At 48.6% G+C, this 23,016-nt stretch overlaps 1 protein-coding gene across 1 annotated transcript in view; it reads right to left on the bottom strand.

Moving 5' to 3' along the window:
- Positions 1-365: 365 nt before the first annotated feature.
- The window catches only part of Slc13a4 (solute carrier family 13 member 4), a 36,150-nt gene continuing 13,499 nt past the window's right edge, over positions 366-23,016 (bottom strand). Inside the window, exons 3-16 of the mRNA XM_032907260.1 lie at positions 21,777-21,913; positions 19,736-19,908; positions 19,268-19,322; positions 16,937-16,976; positions 15,706-15,786; positions 12,696-12,883; positions 11,807-11,926; positions 10,648-10,749; positions 8,812-8,913; positions 7,997-8,094; positions 7,288-7,412; positions 4,150-4,311; positions 2,835-2,972; positions 366-1,445 (exon numbers count right to left, since the gene is read on the bottom strand). Of these exons, the coding sequence (XP_032763151.1) occupies positions 1,308-1,445; positions 2,835-2,972; positions 4,150-4,311; positions 7,288-7,412; positions 7,997-8,094; positions 8,812-8,913; positions 10,648-10,749; positions 11,807-11,926; positions 12,696-12,883; positions 15,706-15,786; positions 16,937-16,976; positions 19,268-19,322; positions 19,736-19,908; positions 21,777-21,913 (1,659 nt within the window). The 3' untranslated portion in view covers positions 366-1,307. The remainder of the gene's footprint in view (positions 1,446-2,834; positions 2,973-4,149; positions 4,312-7,287; positions 7,413-7,996; positions 8,095-8,811; positions 8,914-10,647; positions 10,750-11,806; positions 11,927-12,695; positions 12,884-15,705; positions 15,787-16,936; positions 16,977-19,267; positions 19,323-19,735; positions 19,909-21,776; positions 21,914-23,016) is intronic.

Here is a 23,016-nt window from a genome sequence, read left to right as displayed (position 1 = left end):
AGGCAGAGGTAGTCGTGTTCCTGGCTAAACCTGGTTGATCACATTCTGTGGAGCATGGAAGCTTTGACTAGCATACAAGGAGCTATACACTCAGACTTCTGGTAGGCCGGAGATTTGACTTAATAAAAATGGTCAGAAGAAAACTATGCCTGGTATAAAACCTACATAGACAGTAGTAACGGAAGCGGTTACAACAGTGGAGTAACTGCAGAGGACTCCTCTTTCCTCAGACACATTTAGTCAGCAACCGATAGTGAGATCGGAAGCGTAGGACAGCAGCAAACAGGAGAGAGGTCGGCCTCTAGCCTCCCATTTTTCTGGTGGGAAAAATGACATGGTCCTCAGGAGGACAGAGGAGGCCTCGCTCTGCAGCAGTCATCAGAGACATTTATTGAGCACTTAGACTTTAATACATCGTAAAGAACCCCAGGCACATCTTCCCCTCAAAGGGCCCGTGGACGTGTAGGAAACACTGGCAAGACACTCTGGTGTTCTCAGAAACAAACTAGCTATTAAGTGGAGAAGTAAGTGTAACATCAAACCCACTGTGGTCTTAACCGTAGTTCTGCTCTTCCTAATGAGACAGGTACGAACCCTTTTCCTCCCTCACCACACTCACGAGGCAACTGAGTCTCTCATTGTGACAGTACATGGAGAAGCTGACTTCAGGATGGTTTGTTTGTTTTTTTCCATCTCTTTCCTTCGGTGGAATCGGGCCAGCCTCTTTCTGAAGGAGAATATTATTTCTTTACAGGAATTTGGCGCCGAGGTAGAGGGACCACTGAAGAGAGATTTAAGGCAGATAAGACTGGCAAAAGCACAGATTGCCACAGGAGGACCTCCTAAGCCTTAGGATCCGAGGTTACCTTTCTCTAGAGACAGGATAGAAATGCTTGAGGACATAGGTAAGGCTCTCTCCCAGAAGAGAGGTCACAGGCCTCATGATCTGCACAGGCAGAGTGATCTGGCTGGCTCTGAGTCCTAGGAAGGTAAGACTGGTAACGCAAAACCTAGTGAGGCTAGCCAGTTTCTGAGGCTTCCCCTCAGGGCACTAAGGCTTGCAGTGTTTCTGGTCTTCAAAAAGAGTTAGGGCTGGACACAGGAAGAGAGAGCAGCTGTAGTCTTTCTTGAGAGTTGGTGGTAAGGGAAGCAGGCAGGCTGGGAGGGAGACACAGCCAACACGCCTATGGCGGGTGGAGGAATCTGGGAGCAGGAAAATCCTCCATATGAGTCTGGGGTGTGTGCTCCTGGTGGTCTTCTTGGCCCGTGGTTCAGCTCTGGCTGTGCTAGGTCACTGTCCTTTCCTGTTAGGTCTGATCAGTGATGTTGCTGACCTTAGCCCAGGCTGGGAAAGTGTCCAAGTGGAAGAGGCTAACTCCCCAAGTATTGATGGCCACCATCACTATCACCAGGCCGATGACATTGACCCCTAGGCCAGCTTTCACCTGCAGGGCACAAGCCAGAAAACGCTGGTCATTCTGAGTCAACAGCAGCCAGACTGTCTCAAAGGGAGCCCTTCTTAGGCCTGGCCTTAGCCTTGTCCCCATGCCAGTTCTGAATCTTCTCCCAGCCCCCACCCCCAGTGGCTGCCTGGACTGCTCTCTTCTACCTCATCAAGTTGTACCCAATGGGGAAGGACTGGAAAGACAGGGAGGTAATGGGGGGATGGGAAAGACTGACGTTTGCTTCTCACCGGCAGCACTCTTGTCATAAAGTAGAAGCCTAGAAGTTCTGTGAGCTACTTGGGAAACCAGCTCTGAGGAATGTTGTCATTCATACAACAAAACCTTGGGGGAACTATGTTAAACATAAGGAGATATCCTGAGCAGGCACGGAATGCTTCCTAGGCGCTCGTGTACATTAAGAATGTAAGAGAAGCTGTATCGAGCCACTCCCCTCCCCTCTCTAAGGAATAGCTAAGGGATATAGAGTACCTTGGGTTTACTTAGGGGAAGTAGCTGTCTCTGTTCGTGGACCCCAGGAGAGCTACACAGGGAGAGCTGAGGCAAAACTCTGTGTGAGCAGACTAAGGGTTATGCAGTAAGGGGGGGGGGAGGAGAAAGGCCATGGACTCCCGCCCTGAAGTTGGCCCATCGATGAGCAGTTCTGATGGTGGAAAAGGTCTCCAAAACCTTCCTTGGTTCCAACTGCTGGCTTGTGTGGCTGCTGAGGAAAATAGCCTCACCTCAGCATGGGGTGACTGGACCCCATTTCAGACCACTGGGCCTCAGTGGTTCATATTAGTCTAATTTCTCCTAGACCTGTGGTCAGCTGTGAGGATTTGGTTGAGCCGTGATTATAACGGTGGAAAGTGGATAAGCCCAAAGCTAAGAGCAGCCACAGAATGTCTCTGCGGAGCCATCTCCTGTGAGCCAGCTGGAAACCAGAGTCCGGAGCGCAGGCATGTTACTCTGTGTCCTTGCTTCAGGGCTTCCTTGCTTGGGTGAGAACTGAACAGAAGGATCCTGTTCTTACGAGGTCCCTCCCCCGCAGCCTGGGTTCATAGTTTCTCATACTTCATTGTGTATGGATAAATCAGCTCTTGTCCAGCGAGGGTTTGTGCAAGCTCATGGCTTCTGGAACCAGGCCACAGCCTGTGCCCTGGGTAGCTTTATCCCTGTGCCTGCTTTCTTCCTGAGGAGAGTTAGGGAGAGCCCACTGCTATTCCTGGAGCTTCCAGGCCAACCAAGAACCTTTTTACCAGAGTCATTCTTTCCACCCACCAGAGAGTGTGCCGAGAGCCCGCTATGAAATGAGACTCCAGGAAAAGGCCACACGGAGAACCATCCCTACCCTGACGGAGTGGGGGCTGGCAGAGGGCACCCGTAGCTCACCATGTCTTTGATCTGGCAGTGCCCGTAGCTGAAGACGATAGCATTGGGAGGGTTGCCCACAGGCAGCATTACAGCAAAGGAGATGGACATGGTAACCGGGACCAGGGTGTACAGTGGATTGATGTGCAGTGTTTCGGACTGGAAGAGAGAATTAACAGTAACATTAACTTTGAGACTAGGTGGACATTTCCTGTGCACGAATGTGTTGGCTTGGTGCTAGGCACCATGTTCTGGGGATAGTTGGCTCCCTGCCCTCTGGGGCATTGGTTTTTGGCAACCCACAGGGGCTGAACCCTGAGACAATTCCAAGGATGGGTATTTGAGCTATGAGGAGGAGGGGGCACCGTAATGAAGTGGTTCTTGAAGTTTTAATTCTTTAGCTGAGAAATCCCTTCTTTAAAAAAAATAAAAATCTCATGAATGAAGTGGCTCTAATTGAAGCAAGACTCCCTCACCCCAGGGGTACAGATCTGAGGGACTCACCCAGCCCTGGAAGATTGTTTAATTGCTCTCTTCGGGATTTGAACCCATGACTTTCAATATTGCTGTGTTTTAAGATAAGGTCTTGAAGGGCATGGTGGCCCATGTCTTTAATTCCTGTCCTCCTCCCAGTACTGGGAAGCAGAGGAAAGTGTATCGCTGGGTTCAAGCCCGAGCTGGTATACCTAGAGAATTCCAGGACAGCCAGGGCTACATGGAGAAACCCTATCTTGAAAAATCAAAAAAAAAAAAAAATCTTGAATGCTCAACAAGCAAGGTGACAAAGGAGGCAGATAGGGCCAGCTAAACTGAGAGCTGAGAGTAGCCATGTGAGCTGGCACTCCGGGGAGCCGGGAGGATTATTTCGTAGGAGATGGGTAAGGGCTTTCATGTCCTATGTTTCCAGGGGCAGCATCGCCTGCGTTACTACGGTGGCTTTGTCAACAGGCTAAGGTTGGGCTGTTGTCCCTTACTCATTTCTCTCATTACAGGCTGGCCTGAGGCCACGGAATCAGGCTGATGATTGGAGGTGGTGACTGTTGTATATCTGTTTTCCTGAGATGGCTTTATTGTATAGCCCAGGCTACCCACAAATAATGCAGCCCAGGCTACCCACAACTAGATTAATTATGCGTTCTTCTTTTGAAAAGTATTTCTAAACTCTTAACATAATTTTATTTTACTAATTGTCATTTGAGGATTGTCGCTGTTTAAACTACGGGCGGAACACCCACCACTGGAAGGGGTGTGTGGTGAGAGAGCAATGGCTGTAGAAACCATTTCCTGGGCCAAGCCTGGGGCACTGCCTGGCCGTCTGCTTGTCTTATCCACTCACCAGGGTGCATAGGATGGGCAGGAAGATGGTGATGGTGGCTGGATTGCTGACAAACTCCGTGACGATGGACACCAGGACGCACGCCAGCAGAGTGATAGCCCATGGCGGGAGGCTGCTCAGGGACAGCATCTGGTGCCCAATCCATGTTGAGAGGCCAGAGCTCTGCGGGAGGAGGCAGTACCATGAGAAGGAAGAGTCAAAGCAGGTTCCAGAGGCCGGTGGTGAGGGGTCAGGAGTGCTGGCTGGGAGGGCCACCAGGCCTCAGCTGCCTTGTCTGGCCTGACCGGAAGTCATGTTGAGTTTATGACTAGATCAGTTTTGTAGTGCGGAAATGTCTCAAGGTTGTACAACATTTTGTCTTTGGGTTTCCTGCTCACGGGGCATCAGAGCCACCCACCTTGGCTGTGAGACCCTTCTTAGGGCACCAGAAGTCTTCACCCTGCACTTTGAACTTGAGTGTGACTCTCACCCTTCTCCCAGCCCGACAGCCTCATGCTCTGCAGCCCTGTCACAATGCTGACAGTTATCCCTCTCCTAACGTAATTCAATGCCTCTCCCACGGCATCGGATTTCTGTGCTAATCCATCCTGGGTCACATAGGCACTTTTCACCTTTCTCTCCTCTGTGGCTGACATGTTTAGACTCTTCATAGAGTATCCTAGAGACTGAAAAGGCAATAAAGAGATGGGGAGCGTTCAGAAACTGAGGTAGGGCATTTCGCAGTTCGTCGATGTTTTACAGCTTAAAGACCACCACGTGGCGGGGTGGCAGGCTCCCTTTGCTAAAGTCATCATGATCTCACGGACTTTCAGGGACTCTACCACATCCTGGCAAGCTCAGAGACAGTGACGACCAGAGAGGCCTTCAGCATTCTCTGCTCTGGCCGGGGCACGTGGAGAACTCTGAGAGAGGCACACACAGTCCATGGAGACGGTGTTGGTTAATAATTGGTATAGCCTCCAGCAACTGTCACTGTTCTTTCTTATAACTCATGATTACACCACGAGACTGGCACAGAGGCAGGTCAGGAAGGGCCATCGGGGGAGTTAGAAATGTTGCATTTTAGGAAACAGTGGAGAATTACTTATGTTATCCAAATGTACTTATCACTAGAGTCAAATAATCTAGTGATAATTACTTTTCCAAAAGAAATCTCCTACATTAAAATTTAAAATGAATGATAAACTGTGGTATCAAGTTAGACAAAGCATAACAAATGAAGACTTACTTTACTTTTAAAAATATTTGGTGTGATGGGATTTTCCTTACCAGTGCCAAAACTCTGAAGTAGCCTCCGACTCAGTAGAAATGATACAGGTTTCACCTGACTTGCTCTAGTATTAAAATTGGCTGAGTCAGGGCTGTAGAGATGGCTCAGCCGTCAAGAGCACTAGATGCTCTTCCCGAGGTCCTGAGTTCAAATCCCAGCAACGACATGTTGGCTCACAACCATTGGTAATGTGATTAGATGCCCTCTTCTGGTGTGTCTGAAGATAGCTACAGTATATATATGTATGTATATATATATGTACAGTATAGTATACATATTTATATACAGTATACATATAACATATATATGTAATAAATAAATAGATATTTTAAAAAGAAGAAAAAATACTAGCTGAGACAGAACTGAACTATGGTGTCAAAAATAAAAAATATAAAGAAATAAAGGAAAAAAGAAAACAAAGAAAAAAAGAAAAGAAAGAAGTAGGTCTTGCCAGGGTAGACTCAGGCCAAACTTATAATTGAAATTCAACAGAAATCAATATAAAACTCTGAACACAGAATTAGAAAGGCTGTCAGCACAGATACAGGGGATGCTGAAGGGACAGAGCTTTAATAGTGGCCGCTGATGCAAAGAATAAGTCACAAGTGATTGCGGTTTCAATGTTAGTGTTGACATGCGTGCCAGGGAAACCTCATACAAACTCCCACGAAGCTTCAGGTGGATGCTGACGTCAGAGACAGAGGAGGGTGACCTAATATAACTAATCCATTGGACTGCCCACCCCTGGACCATATTTAAATACAGTCGAGGAAAGCTGTAGGGGGTCCTGGGTGAAGCCAGGAGGTGTAACCTCTGAGAGTGGCTAAAAGAGCTCGGGTTAGCGTCTACTTCCTGCTCTAATAATTATTACCTAGAATTCCCAAAAACAGAGCCAGAACCAACACACAGACAGAGACTAAACAAAACTTGGCTGGCAGTGAGTAACGATTCTTTGTGTGGGGAGCACCCCGTCAGTGGAGGTGTGCAAGGATAAATGTCCTAGAGGGAACAGTCGGTGGGGAGGAGATGGGCCTCAGGGTCCCCAAGGTTCCCTCCCCATGTTGGCTACAGATGGTGACAGGAATGCACAATCAAAAGTGCACCAGATTGGCGCCGGAGAGAAGGCCCAACTGCTAAGAGCATTTGTTCTAGAAGAGGACCTGGGTCCAGTTCCCAACACCCTGACTCCAATTTCAGGGGATCCAATGCCTTCTGAACTCTGCAGGCATCAGGTACACATGTATACACACAGGCAAAGCACTCACACACATACATTTTAAAGTTTAAACTACACCAAGTCTAGGGCAGTTTAGTGCATGTAAACAGAATGGAGGAAGAAGCTTCCTGAACCTCGGTCTGATTCCTTCACCAGATTCTTCACAGAGGGCCAATGGCAGAGGCATCTCTGTTGTCTCCCACAAGCCTCACTGAAAAGATTCCAGGCTGAGCGATCCCATCCAGTGGGGCAAGCAACTCACTTCAGCTGAGAGTCTCTGAGAGGCTCGTCTAGGCGTGTAGACAGACTGAGAGACAACCCACTGAGCTGCCATTTGGGGTTCAATGAGCCCTTACGACCCACCCTCTGTCAGAACTGTGAGACGCCAGCAAGGAGACACCTATAAATTCCAAAATTCCTTCTGCTTGTGACAGTGTGGGCCCTGCAAAGGAGGTTTCAGCGCCTGTGTGCTGTGACCTGTGACACCTACTGAGATGGCCAGGGAGGAAAAAGAGCATCCGTCCTGCTGTGTTGCCTTGGTGACTATTAGGCTCTCCCTTGGTAACTTCTAGTCTTCCCTTCAGGGTTGCGATGGACTCCTTTAGGAAGCTCCTGGACCAATAATTGACCAAGAAGAGAACCGAATTGTTACCTTGCTGCCCGAAGCCAGGGCGTAGCCTCCTCCCACTAGGATGACAATCTCCCAGGGCATAGTTTTCTGGAAGTCCTTCCATGTGATGATGGGCTCTATCCCCCGGGAGGCTTCCTGGCCTGCTCCTGCTCCTGCATCACAGGTGGAGAGAAATGGAGTCAGAGAAGCCCCTAGAGCAGTGGTTCTCAACCTTCCTAATGCTGTGACCCCTTCCTTGAAGCAGTTCCTCATATTGTGTGACCCCCAACCATAAAATTATATTTGTTGTTACTTCATAACTGTAATTTTGCTACTGTTATGAATCGTAATGCAAATATCTGATATGCAGATGGTCTTAGGCAAGCCCTGTGAAAGGGTCATTTGACCCCCAAAAGGGTGGAGACAATTTGATCCCCACAGGGGTTGAGACCCACAGGTTGAGCACCACTGCACCTAGAGGCATGATTCGTAAGGAAGGGTTTAGCTAACGGGTAAATCACAGGGCTTGGGAACTAGCTCTACTGTTTGGGTTGGAGTCTGAAGGGCCTTGGGAAGTGTCTTTTGAAAATTCTGACTCGATATAAAGCCACTTCGCCCAACTTTGTCCTTGACACTAGCTCCTTTGTCATCAGCCCTCCATGAAGGAAAGGATCCTGTGAATGAATCAGACTGAGGTTCAGGATGCTCCCCCCCAATCTCGTTCACAAGCACTGAACGTTCACTGTCTCACCGTCACTCTTCTTCCCAAAGCAGGGCTTCTTCGCTGGGATGAGGAAGAGCAGGAAGCCAAGGAATACAGAGACGGTGGCGTCCGTGCGGTAGCCTTTCCTAGCAAAGACATACACAGGACAACAGGGAGGGAGTTGGGAATCCTCGAGAGCTGTGCGGTCTCAGGACAGGCTGTGGGGACACAGCACCTCCTCACAGGACCCAGCCTAGCAGTGACAGCAACCTGACTTTTGCCAGTTGTTGGGCTGTGCTGTGGTGGACTCGTGGGCAGGATTCCTGTCTACAGACAGCTTCCCTAAGGGAGTTTTAGTGTGAATTGACAGACAGGTAGTCTTTGAGTCCTGGGAGGGACTGGAGTTGTTTAGATAAAAGCAGAACATGGTTTCTCTCCTGTGAGGACCACACCTCAACGTTGGTGCTGGGATTGCTTATGAATCCACAGTGGAGCTGGGAACCTATGTGTTCCCCCCCTGGTGGCTTCTTCCTCCGAAGGCCTCAGACCCTGAGGCCACAGATTCATTCTAGCTAGTTCTTGATTGGTCTTATCCTCTTCATGGTCTTAGCATCCTAGGAATTAGGTGAGGCTCCAAGCACTTAAGACAACTAAGGTCACACAGCTGGTAAATGACAGCCCCTCGTTCCAACCCCAGACAGGGACTTCCAACACTGTGCTTTCTCCTGGCCCTATCTATACTGCTGTTTCCCTAGAAAGAAAGGATTTATCAGGGACAAAAATGCCTCCTGGGTTTGTGTAACCCATAGTCAGCACAGAGGACTGAGTGAGGATGGGCTTCCAGAGGAGACAGCATCACTTACTTTTCAAAGAAAGAATCCCAGCCAGGGACAAAGCCGGGCTCCCGGGTAAACCACAGCACTGTCATCAGGATGAAGAAAAATGCGGTCACCATTTCAGGGTAGCTGTCAAAGGTAGCAGAAAGAGCCACTCAGGAACTGGGAACTCACAGCCTTTTCATGCGGCTCTGGAAGCTCCTAGTCAGAGCACCAATGACATAGAACACAGTCGCTCGCTTTAAGCACTAGAATGGCTGGCAGGGAATTAGGAAAGAACTCACAGGATGTTAGAGACAATGGAGAAATGGAGAAATGAAGGTGGGGTGGAGAAATCACGGCAGCAGCATGCATAGAAAACTTAATCTTAGCCTCTCCAGAGAGTGCCAGACACTGAGCGCCTTCAAAATCTGCCCTTGGGAGCACAGACTGCTACCAACCAGTGTTGTCAACAATTTACCATATATCTCAGTTTTGGTTTTTCCCATCACCCGAGACAATGACTGGCAAAGTACAGTGGGTTATCACCTACTAAAAATAGGAATGACCGTGTTGTTGCTTATCCAATGAGAGTCCATGACAGCAAATACGTTTTGGTATAACTGTTAAATTGAGGTCCAACCAGTAATAGTCATGTTGTCACAGCAGAATGAATGACACAGGGGCATAGTCAGAGCAGAAAGTTAAGTGAAAATAGACAGATTTACAACTCTATTTAGTAAGAACCTTATAAAAATGTGTGCATTACACACACACACACACACACACATACATAGACACACAGACACAGGCACACATACACACATACACACACAGATACACACACACATACACACATAGACACACACACATAGACACAGGCACACATACACGTAAACACTCACACACACAGATACACACACACACACACACACAGACACACACACATATACACACACACACACACACACACACACACACACACACACACACGCACACACACACACACAGGACACACACACAGACACACACACAAACACACACACACAGACACACATACACACACACACGCACACACACAGACACACACACAGACACAGGCACACATACACACATAGACACACACAGACACACACACATATACACATAGACACACACACACAGACACAGGCACACAGACACACACACACCACACATGCACATGCATACACAACACATACATTCAAGGGAAGGAGTATATAATGGTAACAATTAACACCAGGATATAATTTTACACTTTTTTCTTATACTTTCCTATATTTTATAAATGCCATGCCATGAACATTTATGTATTATGAATTAACACTTTAAGAAATATAATTTCTATCTCATTTTTTGTTTTTACTTAAAGTTCTGTACAGGGAGCGCTCTGAGAGAGCATTAGACAGAAGGCTGCACTGGGGAGCTGTGGGACTACCTATGGAAACGTCTGAGGTTGTCAGTAATGTCTGGTTTTCATGTCTTTAAGTCTGTGTTTGATGTTGTCTTATGCTTTAAATACAGCACCAAGGCCCCCTGCTCCCTGGGAGTGATAGCTTGATCTGTGACTCATTTGGGAAATGCAGGAGCCCTGGCTTTGTAAGGAGTGGCTGTGTTTTCTTTCTGTCGATTTTTCTCCAGCTGCTCCAGTAGATGCTCCAACCATACATACCCTGGACTCTGGAGATAGAAGGGGGGGCCACTGGAATCTGGGCCAGCATGGCTCTGACTAAATGGCACCTTCTGAATGCTTAGACTCAAGAGCTCTGGAAGAGTCTGTCAATGTGGGGGACCCTAGGAACAAGGCTGCTGGTTCCCTTCACTGTTGGCGCTGCGTCAGGGAAAGGGGAACAGTGCAGCTCTTACCTAATGTCTCCCAGTTTTTCATATTCCTCCCGGATCCTCCTCTCTGACAGCTCCTCCCTCCTGGTCTTCTTCTTCTTGCTCAGAGAGCAGGTCTCTTTAAAGCTAAGAAGGGAGAGCAAGCACAAAAGTAAAAAGTGTTTGTGCTTTTGAGGTCACATACACGCTCCTCTCTTGCTGTGATCACTTTGTCCTGCACACTGCCCCTCCTCCTTCTGTCTGCCTAGTTACCCAGCCCCTCTTAAGACCTTCCCCTGGCCTTTGGTTATATTCATTGGGACATGGCTTGGGTGTATCAGCATGCAATTATGTGTTACAGATGTGCAACTGGGTATTTATGTCTAGTTGCTTCCACACAACTGTCTTGTATATGAGTGGAGTCAGAGTGTTGAAGGATGTGTTTGTGTGTGCATGCGTGTGTGTGTGTGTGTGTGTGTGTATGTGTGTGTGCTTGTGCATATGCATGTGTACATGTGTAGAGAAGGCTTGCCTGGGGTAAAAGCAGGTGCTGGTTTTATAATACAACATTGGCCTGTATGTGCAGCCATCATTGGTTTGGCAATAAGCTGAGTAGAAAGGAAACATCCCTTGGCCAACAGAGTGATGGGTTCCCTAGGCAGCTTATGTGTTTTCCCCTTTGGCATTTGAGGTGGATCAAATTTAGAGTAGACTGGTGTTTATTAAGAAAAGGCTTACTAAGCAGTTTAATATTGGAAATAATATCACAAGGGTCATATCCAACTTATCATTTTGGGAGATATGAGCACATTCCATACAGTCTGCTAAGCAGAAACCACCACTGCCTTAGGATTAAACCTAGGGCAGCTTTACTTAGAATCACGTTTCTAAGAGCAGTTTGGGTTACTCTGCATGATTTGAGGGCGATGAAGCTACCCCAGACGCCCTCCAGGCTCTCTATAAATCAGACAGCTCTGCTAGCCAAGTGGTTAGAATTAAGAACACATCTCATTGTGCAGAGAGAGAAGTTCATGAAATATTCAAGTCTCCAGAAGAGACCACGTCCCCAGTTGTGTCCCCTGCACTCCCAAAGCGCAGACCATTCGTTGGTTCTGGCCATGCCCACTTTGAGCAGAGCCTTCCCGCCTGAACCATCGCCTTTGGGAGAACCCTGGGGCTCTGCAGGCGGGGCCCTGGTACTCACTTGCAGCCCAGGAAGAGCCAGTGCATCCAGAACCAGCTGACCACCAGCATGATGAGAGAGATGGGGAAGCTGAAGAGGAACCAGGTCCCGAAGTTCACCACCTCTGCCGCCGGATACTGGCTGCAGGGTAAAGACCAGGTGAGGGGCAAGGAGCAGATGATGTTTCCACATGGTATTTGGGGGGAAGGGGATAGCCAAGAATGCCTTCAGAAGGCATGAAGCAGGGCCGAGTTCAGAGGAAACTACATTATTTAGAACCATGCAGACTCAACTGTACAGATGCACCTCTGCTCCTCCTCCCCTCCTCCTCTTCCTTTCCTTCCTCCTCCTCCTCCCTGGCACTCCCTCCAAAGGCCACAAAAAGCTCTCGTTCTAAACCCCCCTCCTGCCACCCCCACCATTCCATTGTGCTTTTCAGTTTCCATCCAGTACGAGTTTTCAAAACCATAGCTCTGACCTCCTCACCCCTTCCTTCGTATTCCTCGAACGCATCTCCTGGCCTTTCTTTCAGGTGCCGTCCAAGCTCTCTGTGGATCTTGCCAGCCCTCTGTCATCTGTTCCTCTCCCTCTCTGGTCCCCTTTGCCCTGCCATTTCTTTTACGTGCCCTATTCTCATGCCTCAGACCCCTCTCACTCCAGTAGGTTCTTTGAAAAGCTTATCTAGTTTACCCTGCCAGACCATCCAGGCGGCCCTGTTGGTGCCTTCTCTTTGGGGTGGAGTCTCTGTGGACGGAGGAGCTCCCTGAGCAGACTAGCATGCTTGGCTTACTTGTTCAACTAGAGCTGCTCCGCTCTGGCTCCTGCCTTGTTCCTAGCACCCGGTCCTGTTCTGTCCCAGCCACCAATATAGGCGCTCACCTGGTACTTGGTGACAGAGTGAATCACTTACTTGTTGAAATGCTCTAAGAAAATGAGGCTAGTGGAGGTGCCTATGATGGTGGTCAGGCCGCCAATGGTGGCAGCGTAAGATATGCTCAGAGAGAGGCACTTGCAGACCATCTGGTCATGGTGGGATCTGTACTTCTTCTTGTTCAGTTCTTGGTTCTTGGAGCTGGGGGTCGGGACTCCCGGTTTTTCCTACCAAAGGAGAATCAGGGGATCCCACAGTCAGCGTGGGCTGTCCTGCACTGAAGCCAGAGGGGCAGGACACACGCTGGCTCAGTGGACAGACATTGAGCTTCAACATCAGATGGATAAATCCCCACATAGCTGTGCAGGGCGAAGGAATAATGTATGCAAGACACTTGGATGGCTTCCTGGCCTTCTTTGGGAATGGTGTGTCACTGGGCTGTAAGCCATTTGGCTTCCAGGTTAAGAGCACTGACTGCTTCCCAGAGGACCTGGGTTCAGGTCACAGCACACATCTCACGTGGCTCCCAAGCACCAGTTACTCCAGTTTCAGGGGAGCTGATGCCCTCTTCTGGCCCCTATGGGCGATGAACCTGCATGTGGCCCAAACATATACATGTAGACACTCACATATACACATACAAATAGACACGTTTAGACATGATAAGCTATTTTGAGTTTTTATAAACTGTTATGAGTATTTTTGTTTTTTTTTTATTTCTTCTCTGGAGATGGGCCTGCAGGAACCCCAGTTAGCTTCACACTAACTATATAGCTCAGGCTAACCTCAGACAAGTGATCCCCTCCCTCCTGGCTCCTTAGGATTTTCAGTGTTATTGATGTTATTAATATGAACAGCATTGCTTGTTCTCACATGAGCTCTAGCAGCCCCCCACTTTGCTTTTAAGTCAACAGAAGATGCTTATTATTTTGAATTTTTAAATGTTTATCATTCACTTAATGTGTTGGTTCATTTATTTAATGTGTGTTTGTGTTTGTGAGTGTGTGTGTATGTGTGTGTGTGTGTGTGTGTGTGTGTGTGTGTCATGTGCATTGGTCCCCCGGGGAGGCCAGGGGAGGATGCTGGATCTCCTAGAGTTGTAATACTCAGTTGTGAGGCACCTTGTGGGTGTTGGAAATTGAACCCAAGACCTCTGCGAGAGCAGTCAGTGTTCCTCACTGCTGAGCCATCTCTCCAGCCCCAGATAGTTATTTTTATATGGAGGTGGGACGGCAGTCTCCGTGGGGAAAAAGGATTAGACTTAAGCTTGGAATGGGGATGTTTCTCAGTGGTAGAACACTTGCTTAACACGTACAGGGCCTTAGGTTTGCTATCTAGCACTGCAGAAAACGAAGCCAAACAACCCTTCAGTTACAGAAGAACTAATCTCCCGAAGAAAGTCTCTCTGCGTTCCCAAGGGCACCTCCGCTAAGCTCATGCCTACCACCATCCAGCCAAAGACTCTGTCTGGTGGGACCAGCCGGACCTCCCCTTTTCCCCCTTGGCCCTGGGCTAGATCCAGCCCTGAGGGACCCCACTCCGTTCTCAGCTCTTCCACCGCGTCTCAGCGGCACCTGAATACCCAAGAGCCTGAGAACCTGACGCCCTGGCCTCCTTACAGGTCCGGGGGTGGGGGTGCCCCAGCCAGCTCTGGCTGTGTCCTGCTCAGACCTGCCCGGTGGTGTGGCTGCGTTGGGTAAGCATGGTCAACTTCCTGCTCCTGCCTCCCAGAGCAGCCCGAGCCCAGAACCGATGCAGGACCCCACCATTCATCCTATACTGCTGGGAGAAGAAGTCGTCTCTCCACGCTTCTCACAGACTTTAAACTATTGCCTTCTTTTTCCGAGGGCCAAAGTAAGACTCTGGCTTTTCTTTTTTTTTTGGAGCTGAGGACCGAATCCAGGGCCTTGCGCTTGCTAGGCAAGTGCTCTACCACTGAGCTAAATCCCCAAGTCCCGACTCTGGCTTTTCTAACTACCAAAAGATTCACTGTTTGCTCAAGCTGGAAAGGACTGCTTAGATTTCCTGGATTTCCCATGAATTTTTCTTCTAATGAAATTTATACCGAACCCGAATTCACGATCCAACTGGCTTCTACTTTGTAGCTGGAGGTCTGCCAGGGGTTTAGCCACGTGTGCTGGAGGAATCTAGATGCTATCCTTTCCAGCTCTCCACTGCTAGTTCCTGGTTTCATTCTGCTCGATACCTTGATTGCAAGGATGAAGTTCAACACCACTACTTTGTTGAGCTAGGACTATGGAGAAAGTGCTTACCGCTGTGCTTGGTATATGTTTATGGACTAAACACTCCACATTTCTGAACAGTGATGGTGAAGGACGTGAGACAATTGAGACCAATGATGGTTAAAGAAAACTGAAACCAAGTGCCCCAGGCGACTGGAGCCTCTTCAGAGCAGCCTCAACACCCACTGTGTTTCTGCATTTTGTTTTAGTGTTACAGCAGCAGGAAAAGATTCATCTGTCCAGAAAAGCAAGTGTGCTTTATAATCGCAGGACATTAAAGAAAGTATTTGCATGGGGACTGGTACGATGGCTCAGTGGGTTAGGGCACTTGTCTCACAGCCTGGCAATCTGAGTTGAATCCCTGGAACCTACAGAGTAGAAGGAGAGAACTGACTTCTGGAAGTTGTCCTCTGACCCCACATTTGCATCTGCATACTCCTGTGAATACAGGCATGTGCGCATGTGCGCATGCACGCGAGCGCGTGCGCGCGCGCGCGCACACACACACACACAGAGAGAGAGAGAGAGAGAGAGAGAGAGAGAGAGAGACTAAGTGTAATTAAAAAATATTTATAGCCATTCAAGTGTCTTCAGAGAGTTATTTGAACTTCAAATCTAGCAACCTTGGACATCACCAAAATGAAAAACCTGTGACCCAAGAACTGGCACATCTTGGCTCTTGATGTCTAGTGAGCCTGTGTTCTTTCTGTGGTGCCCATGTCTGACATATGCTAATGACAGAGGCCTTGTCAACATGAGGGCCAGTGCTTTAGGAAGCATAAGATGGTCACTTAGGGTTCAGTTACCTGTGATTGCTGCTGCTTCTTCTGTTGCTGTTGGTTTGCTGTCTTGATGGACTTGGTGACCATGGGCACACCATTCAGATTCTGCTGGGACAAAAGCCATCATCACTGTTAGGAAGAGGATGTGGTCCAAGTACCTGGAAAGATACCACTTAATTGTCCCAGGACTACCCTAGGACTTGCTACTGTGGGACTTAGAGGTCTTGGAGGACATTCCTGAGAGCACTCCTACAGAGGATCAGACTCTGTTGTCACCGCTTCCATCCAGCCAGGGGAAGAAGCTCTGAAACCTAGGGACATCACTTTGTCCTTATAGGCAAAACTAGCTTTCTGGGAGTTGATGACGAACTCTACTACTGTTTAAAAGTACGAAATATTAGCAATAATCTATCACAATGAAATCTAGCTTTCGGGGATCCAAAAACCTCCTTCTGGACTTTGCAGACCTTTGCACTTAAGTACATACACACAGAAACATACATACATACACACAGACACATACATATATACATACATTCATACACACACACACACACACACACATACACACGTAAAATACAAATCTTAAACCACACAGGGGTTGGGAATTTAGCTCAGTGGTAGAGCGCTTGCCTAGCAAACACAAGGGCCTGGGTTCGGTCCCCAGCTCCGAAAACAACAACAACAACAAAACCAAAACAAACCACACAGTTTAATTGGCCATTTATACTTCCTGTGAAAAAGATGTAAACCGGTAGGGAGAGGGGGTGGGACTTAGCCACAGTATACAGGCAAACCCTCCCCTCTTAAATATTAAGATTTTTTTTTTTTTTTGGAGCTGGGGACCGAACCCAGGGCCTTGCGCTTGCTAGGCAAGTGCTCTACCATTGAGCCAAATCCCCAACCCCAAATATTAAGATTTTACGAATGGAATTCCCAGGGAGAGTAATAAAGTTCCCAGCTTAGACATGTGTTTCTTAAAATTGAGATGTCTGAATTTTGGGTTCCATAAAAACGGTTAGCTTGTATTTTACTTATTTAGATTATTTTGTCTTCTTGAGCTACCCAGGACTCAGAGCTGCCCGTGTCAGAGCCCCAGTGGCTCTTCTGTCCAGCCTGGGTGAGCACCTCTCCGCTGTCAATCCACTGAGCTTGCTGGCCTGTGGGAATGGCTACCAGGCATCTTGGTGCATGCGGTATCTGAGGGAGTTCCAGGTGATCTCAAAACCAGGGGTGGGGGGAACCGAGCTCATACCTTGTTCTGCATCAGAGAAGTGAAGTCTGCAGCCGACGTGCTGAAAACAAGAGAAACAGGGAAACAGAGTGGATCATGCTTGGTGAGAGGGATGCTCTTCCTCATGGTGGGTGTTTGGTATAAGGATGTTAGTCTTATACTCAAGTTGTCTATCCCCCAAAGAGGACCAGTTTTTCCCCAAGTCATTCCTGACTCCTGAGATGCAAGACCAGGGAGCTTGCTTCCTCCCAAGGACAGAGTGGCAGCTTCATTCGAAATGACACCAATATTCCTAACTAATGGCAAACATAGAGGGCTGACTGGGGACTTCATTCCTTATGACACTGCCAACCCACATGACAGATGCAGACCGCCAGCATCTATTTACATCATCAGAAGTGGGTGCACAGGGGTCTCCCACCGTCTCACTGGAGAACCTGTCCCCCGATGGTGTCCTTACTACCGGACTCAAGAAGGCCACTGTCTAGACACAGAAATGTGGGACATGCGTATGTGAGGAGACAGCAGTAGGAGGGACAGGCAAGGGAGAAAACAAGATGGGGAAGAATTTTGGGTCACTGACTACACCTCAGGGATGGGGTAGTCAGCTCTACTCCCTGAATCCTTCCCACATCTGAGGCTTCACAGGTCTTTTCCTTGGTGGAAGAGGGGAACAAATCAGAGTCACTGATATACTGAGTTTTTAGTAGCTGTAGACAATCTAACTCAGTTGTATTGGCTGTGAGCCTAGCAGCTCACCTACTGGACACTCACACACAGGTCAGAAAGTCCTGTAACCATCAGCCTGTCAAGGCTGCATCAGTGGGAGCTGAGGGAGGCTTCCAGGAAGGGGCTCTTTGGAGAATGTGCTGTCGTGTTTTGCTTCCTTCCTAGACTGGCTGAAGAGGGGAAGCCACTTCAGAAGGCAGGGGAGGTACTGGTCACAAGGAAGTCTACTAAATACTCTGGCTTCCATCAGCACAGAGGAATCTGAGAAGTCTAGGTACAGGTGAGCTTTTGTTTTAGACTTTTGTCACTGATTCAGTGTAGCTAGAAAGGCTGGAGAGGAGAGTGACTGTGGTCATAGGAGCAGCCTATACTTCCTGTGTTCTATAGAACACCAGCTCCTCAGGGAGTGGACACACAAGACATAGCAGGACTGGGGCCATCTGCAAAAGCACTGCCCAGAAAACCGTGAGCACAGGAAACAAAGAGGGCTAGACCATCAGAGCACAGACAAGAGTGGTGATGCATGGCCATCCAAGAGCCAACAGCTATCAGGCCTTGGTGGCAAAGAGGTCACCTCAAGGGGGTGACTGTGGACCCTCAAGCAGGGTGCTCACAAGTGACAGAGCTAGGGTCTGGGTCTCAGACAGGAGTCCACCCTGGAGCTCTTCTGCCCTTTGGTCTTTTCTGTACCCTAAGTTTACCCCAACCCTGGAGACTGCAGAAGCAGCAGAGTGAGGGGATGGTAAACAAGGGACAGGAGGAGATGTGGCAGGGGGCAGTGAAAGGTCAATTCCTCCCTCACCAACTCTCATCTCTTCTTCTGCAGGCTTGGGCCCAGAGGGAACAGCTGTGGGCCCACAGAAAGGGGAGGAGCTTTGGAAACAGAGCAGAGGTTTGATCCGAACCTAGGCTGTTGAGGCTCTGAAAATGACATCACTGTGCCTCTCTGAAGGGGCCAGAAAACCTGGGGCATCTACTTGAGATACCAAGGAAGATGGAGGGCAGCAAGAACAGGGTAACCATGGAAGACAGCGGGAAGACGAGGGTGAAAACATTTCCTGGCAAATTACAACGAACCATTGAGAAACACAACTTTTAAATGTGTAGTATTCACCATGGAATACCCTTAAAGATCATGTATGTATGTATGTATGTATGTATGTATGTATGTATGTATGTATGCATGCATGTATGTATGTATGTATGTGCATATAGACACTCTGGAAAGAAGTCAGCTGTTGATGGACCCCACAGCACATGAATGCTCAAGACTGCATTTGTTCTTTCCTACTTTCGCCTTTCTAGAGCATCAAACAGCCTCTTAACAACTGTCTGCTACTATTCTAACCACATCAGCCCAGATGGAATTGTACTTGGCAGTCATAAGGCGGCTCCTACATCTACTGGGATTTAACGCTGGTCTTTTTATTCCTCCCTATTCCCAAGTGTTTTGGAATTAGGGAAGACCCGCTCAAGATCTTGAAAGGTAGATCGAATGGATGGAGACAAGATGGCCATCTTGGCGCACACATCGAAAGGAGATGCATTTGGTCTTATCTTTCCTGTCCTCTCCAATGGGCCCAAGAGGCTCTGCCTGGGAAGAGGATGGATGGTCATACTCACTCTTCGTTGACAAAGATGAGTTCTACAGAAGTCTGTCTGTTGCTTACGTCCACACCTAAAGTGGTAAAGAAACACAAGGAGTGAAAACTAAGGCTGGAGTGGACCCTGTATGTGGAAGACCAGGGCCTCAGGGCAAGGGGCAGAGGTGTGATGGATGACCTTCTCCCCCTTCTCTCTGATCCAAAGGCATAGTGGGGCTGTAGATGCAGACAGACCCCAGAGTTTTGTAATAATGCTTGGGACAAAGAGAAGGGGCGGAGGGTACCTGTAAGCAAAGTAGGAAGGAAGAATAGGAACGGGTTAAGGGTAGCTTGGGTTATGCAGCTGGCATGGCTAAGAGGCTAGAATAAAGAGGAGGGGATGGGCACCAGGTTGGGCAGTGTCCCAAGGGGAGACTGGCAGGGAATGCGGGGGTGGGGTGTGGGGAGGGGGCAGAGCAAAGGGAAGGTGAGCCCCAGTGAACCGCACCCATGAGCTCAGCCTCCTCAGTGCTGGGGTTGCCCGCCACCAGCTGTTCCTCCTCAGCGTTGATCAGCTCCTGCAGCACGGCCTCCACGATGGGCATCACCATGGCGGTGGTGGAGGTGTTGGAGAGCCACATGGACAGCATGGTGGTACAGCACATGAAGCACAGCAGTAACCTGGAGGGCAGGGACAGTGGGGGTAAGACATTATCCCGCTGAATTATGACCCTGGGACCCTCAGGTGCCATTCAGCTTCAAACTCCCAGAGCTTGGTGCAGAGTAACCCTTATTTCAGCATTGGTCCGGCAAACTATTCCCATATTGTGGCTAGTGACCTTGGCCAGGAGAGCTTTTAAAGAAGGAAGGGATAGCTTTGATAGAAAGGCCCCAGGGTGTGGACTCAGTGGTTGCTCCCTTCTCTCTGTTTGGACATTAGGTGGAGCTCTGTGATGTGCCTCTTATGCGTAAGGGGATTCTTTCCCCTCCCCCTGCAGCCAGCAAGTCTAGGGCACCCCATGCTCTATGCAAGTCAGCATAGTTATTTGGGAGCAAACAGAGATAAAGGACTGGCACTCAGTCCTCCCACTACTCGTCCCAGTGGCAGCTAGCAGCAAGAATGGCTGCAAAGCCACAGAGGTCTCCCCTGTCACCGCTTTGAGTGCCTGTCTCCAGCTGGTCTCTGAAAGAGTCAAGCTTGGAAAGGCACTGAAGGAAAATAACCTTCAAATGATTTCCCTTTGATTTGAAGTGCCGTGCAAACAGTGCGTGTGCCGACCTGGGGCGTGTTGCCTAAGAGAGGTGGAGACAAAGATGACTTGTTCATATTTCCGATGACTTTGCACAGACTGGGGACAGCACATGTGTGGATTGTGCGGGCGCAGGGCGGAATCCTGGAACTCTTTGGTTTGAGCCGACAGTAACATAGTTCTCATGTCTGGTACACCCACTGATAGCATACCTTGATGGTACGAACTTGCTAGGTAGTGTGGCAAACAGGGAAGGCGGCAAACACAGACAGGTTTCTTGTTGATAGTATAAAGTTTTCAAGAGCTACGCAGGGGCTGGAGATGTGGCTCAGGGCTTGTTCATTCTCTCCACCCCTCCCCCAGTCCCACAAGGGAAACAAAACGAAACAAAACGGAACAGAATAGAGACAAAGGAACTACAAAGTCCCACCGTGTTGGAAGAAATGCCCCATGTGCCTAGGAAGCTGAATGAGGAGATGGTCGCTGGGCCTGGGTGGATTAAGCTGTAGTTAGTAAGGCTCTACTTAGCAACCTGGGGAGGCAGGAACATGCTTCTGAGTTCCAACAGACTAGTCTGAAAGACTAACCGCTGAAAACAATGCTACATTGTTTCTAGTCTGCCCTTCCAGCTGGTGAGGCGGCTTACATAAGATTCGTGACAAGTTCTGAACTAGGAGTGGAGAAAGGGGAGAGGAACAAAGGGGATCTGGTGCAGGGGAAGCCAGGCTATGTGAAACTGTCCACCTTGATGCCCTCATGTATGCTGTGAGGGAGAGGATGCTCCCTCCTTGGGCCTCTTGATGGCGGAGTAGAAGGAGAAAGAGGGAGCATGTGAGGGCCTGGTCAGACACCAGCAGGCCTGATGGATCTGTGTTCTGAAGCACTCCCCCGACCCCCCACCCCCGCCCTCATCAACTCGGGTGGACTGGAAGAGATGCTCATGGCTTCTTAAATGACAATGGAAAAGCCACCCAATTCTGTGACCTGTGTGCACTCTAAACTATAAGCAAAAATTGAGAAACTTTTTGTTGGTCCACTTTGTGCTTTCTAACAAAGGCCCTCAGGTGTTGCAAACCCTTCGTCCTTGCTGCCCAGGTTATCAAGAGAATTCCTTAGATTCAGGTGATAGTAACACCAGGGCCACTGTTCAGATCTGTATTCCCTGATTTTTGGGATCTGTCTCACAGGTGCGGGAGGTAGGAGTCCATTATTCTAATGTCATCTCCCACTTAGCAGAGGAGCTCAAGGATACATCCTGCTGTGACACAGCCCGCTGCCCCAGGACACCACGTGACTCACATGCCAGGCTTGGCTCCGGCCATCAAGACCATACGCAGGGCTATGCGCTTGTGTAAATTCCATTTCTCCACAGCCGCTGCCACGCAGATGACACCCACCAACAGCAGCGTTGTGTTCTTGAAGTACTCAGCCGCTACCTGTAGGGAGGTCAGGAAAGTCAGTCACCAGCTGGAAAAGGGCCATGTACAGTGTGTTCTCAGAGTCAGAGGCGAGAAACAGAAGCAGGGAGGTGAGGCTTATTGAAATACCTGAGCATTTCCTTATCTTCTTCAGCTCTGAGATTAAACCCAGGGCCTCTCTCATGCTGGGTAAGCATGCTACCACTGGCTAAAATAGTTGGTTCTTTAAAAATACCAACTCCATTAGGTGTTCATGGTGCAGGCCTTTAATCCCAGCACTTGGTGGATCTTCGATTTGGAGGCCAGTCTAGTCTACAGAATAAGTTCCAGGACATCCAGGGCTATGCAGAGAAACCCTGTCTCAAAAACTGAAAACTAGACTTACTGTCACACTCAGTGGGGTAGAATTCTCACGGGTACTTTTACAATTTGATTTCCTTTTTTCCCCATTTCACTCGAATGAGAAAACCAAAACATTAATAAAGAATACAATATTCTTTTGTATCCTTCACTTTGATTAATCCTCCCTTCTCGTCCACATTGTCTTTCCTGTACATCCAGCCCCATCCTTGTTGGATTGTTCCATTCCCAGAATCCCTTTCCTCACCACCTATCTTCTCACTTGGAACATTCTGTCTTTATCTCTGGCTGTACATTCGGGATGGACTTCAAAGCCAAGTTCAGGCCTGGTGCCCTCCAGAACACCTTCCTTTGCTCCTAGCGTCTGATTGTTCCCTGGGGACATTATTAATTCCTTGTACTGCAGAGCACTCAGGGCTGGGCTGGGATCGTGGCTTTAGTTAATCCCACACACCATGGTATGCTCAGGGCAAGGCTGAGATCAGGGCGTACTGTAGTTGACTGAGTTTATATCCACCTCTTCAGTCTTTTAGTAAAAACTTGGGATTGCCAACAGCGGAGTAACATGCTCAATAAATAATAGTCACATAGTTGAAGGATCCATGGCAGAAAGTGAGGAGATGAACTTTTAACCTAAAATGTCTTTTACGGTGACAGAACAAGAACAGTTTTAACGGCAGGAAAAGTAATTGAGCAGTAAAGGACATTTAAGTATAGTAAAATATATGGACGTCAACAATGTTATCTTAAGAGTTAAAAAG

The sequence above is a fragment of the Rattus rattus genome, chromosome 6, assembly GCF_011064425.1.
Source record: "Rattus rattus isolate New Zealand chromosome 6, Rrattus_CSIRO_v1, whole genome shotgun sequence".
Lineage (NCBI taxonomy): Eukaryota > Metazoa > Chordata > Mammalia > Rodentia > Muridae > Rattus > Rattus rattus.
This window is presented reverse-complemented; position numbering and strand designations above follow the sequence as displayed.